General features: G+C 43.5%; 1 protein-coding gene across 1 annotated transcript; it reads left to right on the top strand.

Moving 5' to 3' along the window:
* Positions 1–1858: 1858 nt before the first annotated feature.
* LOC132328072 (probable G-protein coupled receptor 19) lies at positions 1859–2989 on the top strand. Its single transcript, XM_059847857.1, has one exon. It carries the CDS (start codon positions 1859–1861, stop codon positions 2987–2989), a length of 1131 nt encoding a protein of 376 aa, XP_059703840.1.
* The last annotated feature ends 5914 nt before the right edge of the window (positions 2990–8903 follow it).

Raw genomic sequence — 8903 nt, 5'->3', positions numbered from 1 at the left:
AAAACATTGACAAACATCATGTGGAATCAAAAAAAAAGGAGAATTGAATGCCTCTGAATGTTTTTCCATACTGGAAAATTGACTTCCTGCTCCATTTGCTTCTGTTTCCTGCTTTCAAACTGGGTTTTTTCAGTGATAAACTAGTAATTGAATTTTCCTCTCTGCTGCAGCACAACCAACACAGTCCAACATCTTTTCTCGATGGCCACATTCCAGAGGAGGCAGTTATATTTAGTAATATATTACAAAATTTTGAAAGCAACACATTCCCATACATTCACCACCTGCTGGTTTTAATGGGAGTAGATCCACGGCTGTCTGAGCTGATGAGCTCTTTGCTCTGCTGGTGACACCGTGGCCAGCACTGACCTGCAATATCAGTGTTAGTGCCTCCAAGACCCCAGGAATTTCAGTGCTCTCTTAGAGCAAAAGTTGGTGCTGATTTGTAGAGGAATTTTTAACAGAGGGCCTCTCCCATTTGGCTACCAGGCCTTTTCCAACCTTCCACTGCATTTGATTTCAGAGATGCTTAGGAAGAGGAATTTGGCATCTTCCTGCCTTGGGATAAATCAGCAGGAGGAGGAGGGGCAATAAAAGCAGTATGGAATTGAAAACTCTATTTCCTGAAGGGCTTGAGTGTGGGGTGGCAGGCAAGACAATGAGTCTTGAAGTTCTGAAAGTCTGAAGCAGTTCATAAAACCCCAGTTACTGAGCACTGGAGGGGAACAGGGTTTGGCTGCTCATATGCTTAGCAAGGAATTTGTTATTATAATGGAAAACATGTCACCCAAAGGTGACTGTCCTTCCAGAGCTGGGCAAGGCCAGTTGTGTCTGATACTGTTAGCAACGACTATGGCTGAGGGTGCTGAGTGCCCCACTGGGCAGCCAGCAGGTGACACCGATTTGTGCCAGCGTTGTTGATCTGCAGGAGGGTGGGACAGGCTGCCGGGATGAGGGTCAGCAAGGCCTGGTGCTGGGTGCTGCACTTGGGCCACAGCGATTCTCAGATTGCAGGGCTCTGTTACAAAATCGGGGGCAGAGGTTCTTGGTTGACTGTTGGTGTCGGTTGCTTCTGGCAGTCCTTCAGTTGTCCCTTGGGTCACCCATAGGTGACCAACCTTTGGGCTGGTCCTGCTGTGAAGGGTCAGCGTTGCTGCTGCCTGGGTGGAAGGCCTCTGACAAAGGTCGGGACATTCCCCATCTCCCTGGGTTTTCTCCAGAGCACAGAGATGCTCGGCAGCTGACTGCAGCCGCATATATTGACAGTGCTGACAAGTCAAGCTGAGGCTCCACTGCTGGAACTCAAAAAGCTCCCTCATCCCCCCCCCCCCCCCTCTCCCCCCCCAGCCTCTCATCTCATCTGTCTGAGGACACTGATCTCCTCTCTCAGTATTTTCCTTTTGCTTCAAAGCTCAAGGTCAAGTCAAGGATGCAGGGACCCTCTTGGTCTGTTTTTCTGACACTTTCATGAACATCAGGAAGTACAGCTCATTTCTGGGATCAGTGGGGCATGTTCTGCTCACTCAGTTTGTAGCTTACCTGCACTGGTGGCATGGCACCTCAGTCTCCAGCTGTGAACAGGACACTCATCTTTCTGTAGACAGAAATGCTTGTCTGAAATACTTGGGCCATTCCTAAAAATCTGCATGAAACTTAATGTTCTCTCCATGACACATTGTGTCTCCATATATTTCTGACCCTTTTCTCTGAAATCTACTGCTCTAAGGAGTATGGAGATTACTTAGAGTTATCTTTTATTGATTACTTTGGGCTTTTCACACAGAGTTGTTTAACAAAACCTTTTCTCTCCTCTCTGTCTGCAGCCTGAGCAAAAGACGTAGCTGAGTTTTCTCGCAGTATGGATAACAGCAGTGGTCCTGTTCTTCTCTTTACCTTGTTCCTGCTGCAGAACACGAGCAGCCCCAAAGCCTCCTCTCCTCCTGCTGGCTACGAGATGGCAGAACTTCCAGCCCCAGGTGCCGGACCCAACAGGAACCCCTCTCTGGTAGAGTATGGGCTGAGGCCGGGGGAAATCGCAGCTGCCAGCGTGGTTTGGGGAGTGCTGTGGCTGATCTCTGTCTTGGGAAACTTCCTCGTTTGCTTAGTGATCCACAGGAGCAGGAGGACACAGTCCACCCCCAACTACTTTGTGGTGTCCATGGCCTGTGCCGACCTGGTGAGCAGCGTGGGGAGCGCGCCCTTCCTGCTGCTGCAGCTGAGCTCCGGGTGGTGGGTGCTGGGCAGCAGGGTGTGCCGGCTGGTCAGGTACATCCAGTACCTCACACCCGGGGTCCAGATCTACATGCTCCTCGCCATCGGCGTGGCTCGATGCTATGCTCTCATCCATCCCCTGAATTACCGAGTTTCCAGGGAGGAAGCCAAGAGAATGACTCTGGTGTCTTGGCTCTGTGGTGCTCTGTTTGCATCACCGGCCTGTTTTCTCTATGGCTCCAGCAGTGACCACCACTGCAACTTCTTCCTCCCCAGTTCTGAGCTAGGAGCCACCTATGGTGTCCTCCATCTCTCAGTGCTCTTGCTTTTGATCCCATCACTCCTCATTATCCGCTACTACCAGAAACTCTTCACCTACATTTGGAGAAGTGGCACTGAGGACTCAGCTGAATGGAGGACAATGAATCTTGTCTCAAGAAGAAAAGTGAAAACTGCCAAGGTGTTTTTCATCTTTGTCTTGAATTTTCTTCTGTCCTGGCTGCCTTTCTTCATGGTACAGTTGTGGCACCCACAGGAAACAGACTACAGAAAGAGCTCCTTGCTTTTCCTGGCCGTCACCTGGATCTCTTTCAGTTCCTCAGCCTCTAAACCAATCCTCTTGTACATCTATGATGCAAACTTCAGAAGAGGAATGCTAGAAATTTGTTGCATGTGGAAGTACCCCAGAAGCAACATCTACACCATTACCACCAGTTCCAGGACAGCTGAAAATAATCACATCATCCCAGCCCAACCTCACCAAAGACTCCACCCGTGATGCTTTTAACAGAGAAGTCAAGGAGCATGAGCTTGCCAGGCCTGGTGGTCCAGCCCCATAAATACATTTGCCAAGAGGGTTTCATTACTTTGAAAAGGAATGGATGAGCTGTGGAGTGCTATGTTTCCCCAGAAGAAGGAGGATCTTTCACTCTTTTGAAGCAATTAATAGGTACATATTTTAGACCAGTTCAAAGGGTAGAAAAAAAAATAAATGTTCTGTATTATTTAATGGCTTGGGTTTAATGCATTTGTTCTATTTTATTTCAGTTTTCATGTTCTGCTTTGGGGAACTCCTTTCCTGGAATCTACAAGAGTCCTTACGCTTTCTGTTTGTAGGGAGAAAAGGAAAAGAAAGAAAAACCGCTTGTTACAATCCCTGTAAAGGATGGGCCATAGTGTAGAAATACCTAAATCCACCCAAAGCCATCTAGGCTTCCTTCCAGTATGTCCCTGGGGATATTCCTGCACTGGGCTTGTCCCTCTTGTTCAGGCCCCTCTGGTCTGGTGGAAAGGGTGGTGTTGGGTTAATGGCTTGACTGGATGATCTAAGGGGTCTTTTCCAACCTAAACAATTCTTGGATTCTGTCTCCTTCCAGTCTTCCTGTGCCTCCATTTCTCTTTGTGAACAATCTCCTCCTGGAAAAGTCACAGCAGATTGTTTCAGCAGGGTTGGACTGCAGAAGGGGTTCCTGGACAAATTTCCAAGTCACGAGTTGGAACCCCTCCTCCACACAGGCCTCAGTGGAGGAGCCTCAGGCTTTGCCATCCTGGGGCCTGTTTGAGTGTGTGGCTGTGGAGCCACAGAGCCATGATTCATTCCATTACATGGAGTCATGGAATATCTTGGGTTGGAAGGGAGCCCTGGCCCTAGAAGACACCCCAACAATCCCACCCTGTGCATCCCTGAGAGTGTCATTCAAATGCCCCTGCCACTGGCAGCCTTGGGGCTGTGGCCATTCCCTGGGGAGCCTTTCCCTGATATCCTACCTAAACCTCCCCTGACCCAGCTCCAGCCATTCCCTTAGGTCCTGTCTCTGGTCACAGAGAGCAGAGATCGTATCTGCCCCTCTGATGTCCCTTCAGAGGAAGCTGCAGACCCTGCTGAGGGCTTCCCTCAGTCTCCTCCAAGTCCGTTTTCTCCCCTCACACTAAAAATACAACCTCTCAGTCACTGCATTCTGTTTGTCTCCCCAAAACAGGCACAGGCCCTTTCAAAAACCTCTGTAAGCAAAGCTCTGTAGATTTTTTCAGGAAAACACAAATGGATTCATCCCTGGGAACATTTTCCCCATGGAAACAAGATGGTGACTCTGTCATGTGTAAATCTGGACTAGGTAGTGCTGCTTTTCTTAAATTTCAGCTTTTTTTCCTGTGCCTCAGGACATGTTTGTGCAGATGTTAATTGGGTTTTTTGGTAGCAATATGCTTGTGCCCCTGGCTGTGCCCACGAGTTCTGGTTTTAATCAGTTTGTTTCATATTACAACAGGGCTGTAATGTATTTTACCCTTTCATTACTAATACAGCATCTCACAATGACTTCATCCACTTTAGCACAATTATTGGTCGGAATGCATTATGAACGATAGACAGTAATTACTACTGCTAATTAAAATATGAACTTTGCAATTGCAGATTTCCACAAGATCTTTGGTCATTTTACAAATTTTGAGGTATGGAATGTCCATCCATTGTTAACAGCTGATGGAAAAAGGACAAGGAAAGAGATGATGGAATTTTTTGTAGCAGTGTCTGATAAATGTTCAAAGCTAAGATTAATTATTTAAAGTATGTAAATTTTTGTATTCTCAAAGTTAATTCTGAAATGAACATGTCCAGAGATCAAAGACAGCGAGGCATCTCAGTAAGCCTTTGGGCTTGAGCACCCAAAAAAAACTGAATCTATCCTGAATCTGAAAATTGAGGATTTTATATCCTGAACTAAAAATTGAGTTATTAGCAGTAGTAAGGTGCATGGACACACCTCTAGAGGGTATACATTCCTCATGCTGTACATGGGATATAAAGTGGCACTGAATATCATATAATGCATTCATAAGTCTCTCTTATAAATAATCACTGCTTTTCCAATAAAAAAGAGTAAATATTTGCATCTTCATTTTCAGTATATGTGTCAGATGTACCCCATTGCCCTCACCATGAGGAGTCATTGTCAAGGCAGAGAGAACCTCTGCATGTTTCCACACCCCTCGTCTCCTATACATCCTCAGGACAGACACCTTGCAAGTCAGTTTGTGCACCTAAATGCCAGATGGAGAGTGGTGTTAGTGCTCAGGGTTGGAGAACTCTTTGGTTTACAGTGGTACTTAATATAATTAGTGCATTTTACAAATACTTGACAATGCCTTAAGCCAGTTTTACTGACCTTCTGACGTCCTGCTCTATATTCTCACTAGAACATTCTTACTTAGAAGCCACTCAGAATTTTATCTCATTTTCCACATTAGGGTAACATAAGAAGAGACCTTTCGTTGAAAGCATGTAGTGCCAGTCCCAGAACAAGATCAGCTGCAGGTGTTACATGTTTGCTTTGAGTTCCTGTTTCATGACTTCATTGTGGGTCACTTGCATGTCCTGGGTTGCAGTATCAAAAGTTATTGATTTATTTTAAAATCCTCACAAAATTTTCCTGGTTTTCCTAGAAAGAACCCAGTAAGTCACAATTATTCTTTACAAGTCAACTTTCAGTAGAGTGATCCATGTTCAGCACTCTGCTGTTTTTGGTAAATTTTACTCCAGAGGAACATCAAGTGAACATCCTCCTGCTCAGGAGGGTGCTTTTAAAGAAACATTTATGAGATGTTCTAGTTGCTAGAATACATAGCTCTCAAGCTCACTCACTTCTTCCACAATCCTTACTTCTAAGGCAGCTTCTTTTCTACAACAAATTTTAAACAGATCTTCTCACAGATACCTTTATTTAGATTTCCTGGATTCCGATAAGCTAAACACAGTCCCAGATTTCCAAAAGGTGGACAAAACTGAAGTGCCTCAGATGCCAAGTGTCTTTGCTGAGCTCATCATATCCAGCTGAATGTGTTAATTCTGGGAAGTATGTAGGGTCTGCTTCTCTGCTGGAAACATCCTGGGTGATATTCTGAGCACCTAGAGTGGTGGAGTGGTACTCACCAGGGAGCTCTCCACCCTTCTGTGTGCAGGAGAGCTAAATCAGCCTGGCTTATTGGGATTGCTTGGAATGCAGTGGGAAGACCCTTGGCCAGCCTTTGTGCTTGTGCTCTTTAAATCTCTGCAGAACACACTAAGCCTGACTTTCTGGTCATGCTGCACATGTACGCTGCATGTTATGTGCTCTGGAATCAGTGAGGGGTTTAGAACTGCCAGAGAAAGCAATAGACAGCTCTCTCAAAAAATTACAGGAGATGGAAGTGAGAAGTAAGAAAATATGCTTCACTTTGAGCATGAGGTAAATAATTTCAGAAGAGTTACTGCCTGAGACTCCAGCTTAGCTGAGAAAGAAGGTAAAGTAGACCTGGTACATTAAGAATTTAAAGTTCAGTTTACTGCTCTTTAATATCAGCTTAGTAATGAATTGAAGGTTGTATAAAAGAGCCCACAGCTCACAGAAAAGAAGCTTTGTGGAAACTTTAGATAAATTAATAAAATGTCTTAGCTGACTTTTTTAAACTCAGACATGTAAATGTAAAAATGCCCAACTGCACTTACCCTGAAAGAATCATTGTCATCTTTTCAAACTGCCTCTTCTGTTATAGCACACAGCTCCTATGTAAAGAGTCTCTCCTGAAGCAATAGTTCTATTTTGGTCAATCTCTTCAGATATACTTGAAATAAGCACCCACTTTTCATGGTATTCTGTTACAACCCTAGAACCAATAACAGTATCCTTTTCCTCCAGTGCATCACTAATGATTTAAACAAACCAAATCAAACAATGCTGGGACACTTAATATAATTGAAGAAAGGAATCAAGTAACAGCTGAGGTTCACTATGCAAGAATTTATATTCCCTCTTATTATGTGAAGGTTCTCTGTGGCTCCTATCTGGTTACCTCTTCAGCAGTGACCACAGGGAACCTATTTCATGCAGTAATTTTGTCTTCCTTTAATGCAACATAAGCATAACAACAGATGCTTTGCTCTACATGGTAGCAGATTATTTTAGTTCATCTGCTTTATTAATATCTGGATATTGAAAATGTTGTGGCTTTTATAAAACTATACTATGATTTATAATTAAAGAATTCTGCTGGCCTAGTGAAGAGCACTTAAACTGCACACCAAGATTGTCCAGGTGGAATAACATGAGAACAGTGAAATTTGGCTGGATCATTCTTAAAATGACTCTCATGGAATGCATTATAGTAATTGTTTGATTTCCCATAGTGTGTCAAATGGCAAACATGTGATGCTGGCATTTGTCCAATAGAAATTAGTGCTCTTGAAACTTTGCTGAACTATGGTGCAAAAGTCATGGAATCAAAACCTTTCCCAGTTCCAGCAGAGGAAAACACACTTCTTTGTCAGCTCTTTCACCCAGTTCTTCAGCTTTCATCTTCCCTACTCCTTGTCATGAGAGACAAGCTAAAATAGCAACAGGATACTGAGTTAAGAGACTGAGCACAGAGTATGTATATTCTTCAAGGAAAACTGAAATGTACCCTGGACGACTGTGGAATAAGAGTTAAGCCATGCAAGTGATTTGCTTATCTGAGATTTTTCACATACACATGCACACATACACAAAGATAAACTGAATACTTGACATCCTTGCTGAAATCAAAAATGGGGGGGTTTTTTAGGAGGCATGTGTTGGATGGCTGTGGACTCATAAGGACTCATAAAAATGAGAGAAAATCAGCAGGACTTGGAGTCCCTCCTAGTTACCTAATGCTGGTGAGACGTGATTTTTGGGTAGATGGGGGTCTGGTTCAGGGCAGGGGGTGTTGGGCAGGGTCTCTTTGCTCTCTCCAGGGTGCTGAATCCCATGGGTGAACATCCTTTGGAAAGGGATACATCCTCAGGGTATGGTGCCAGTACACAAGCTGTTGTGCTTTGCTGGGTTTTTTTTGGGATGTTTATAGATTTTGGTTATCAGTTGGGTTTATTTTAAAAGAGCTACCTATTTTCCTCTGTCTGCATGGTCAAAAGTGGCTGAATAGCTTTTTAACCAACCAGTCAAAAGAAGAACTAGAAATTTTCAGAATAAAATTTAGGCCCAGGTGCTTACAATGTTGATGAATTTTCAAGAAATTAAAGGGACAGGTGTTGTAAGAACAGGCGGACAACCTGACCTGAAAGTTTCTGCTAGTTCCCCCTCTAATGAGCATGTGAATTATTGATCATTTTTTATTTCCATCAGGCAGACAGAGTTTATTAGTCAGCATAACAACAATAGTTTATATCTTACTGTATGATTTAGTATAAGTTTTGTACATTTATGATAATTCTAGGATCTATACATTCATGATATGCATCATAATATGAGGTTTACATTTCACATCACAGCTGTTAAGAAGTTCAGGCATTTCTTGAAGGACTTGCATCTTCTGTTCATTTTTCCAAGAAAATATTTTAGTTTTAGTTTGAACTGAGAGGAAAAAACCTTCATAAGTGCAGGAGTCAGGAGTCAGGTTAATTTCTAACAGGCATTCTGTCATGGAAATGAGAGATTTATGGAATTCTTAGACACTACTCTGGGTCAAGCAGTCAGCCTTGTAGACTATCTTTGTTAGTACAAATATAATGAAGAACTGCTATCACTCATAAAAGGCAATTTGTCACATCATATCTTTCCCTGTGTGGTAAAATGCTACAATACATTTCTTTTGGAGAGAATGGAAGCCCCGTGTCTCAGTCTGGACATGCACCATCTTTCCAATACCACAGTGTACAAGTCATGATAATCTAAGTTTAC

Source organism: Haemorhous mexicanus, chromosome 5 (genome assembly GCF_027477595.1).
Source record: "Haemorhous mexicanus isolate bHaeMex1 chromosome 5, bHaeMex1.pri, whole genome shotgun sequence".
Lineage (NCBI taxonomy): Eukaryota > Metazoa > Chordata > Aves > Passeriformes > Fringillidae > Haemorhous > Haemorhous mexicanus.
The sequence above is the reverse complement of the archived record's forward strand: the minus strand, read 5'-3'. Positions and strand labels throughout refer to the sequence as shown.

Bases quoted from the DNA above. Each gene is read 5' to 3' on its own strand.
- LOC132328072 (XM_059847857.1), top strand. From the start codon at position 1,859: ATGGATAACAGCAGTGGTCCTGTTCTTCTCTTTACCTTGTTCCTGCTG.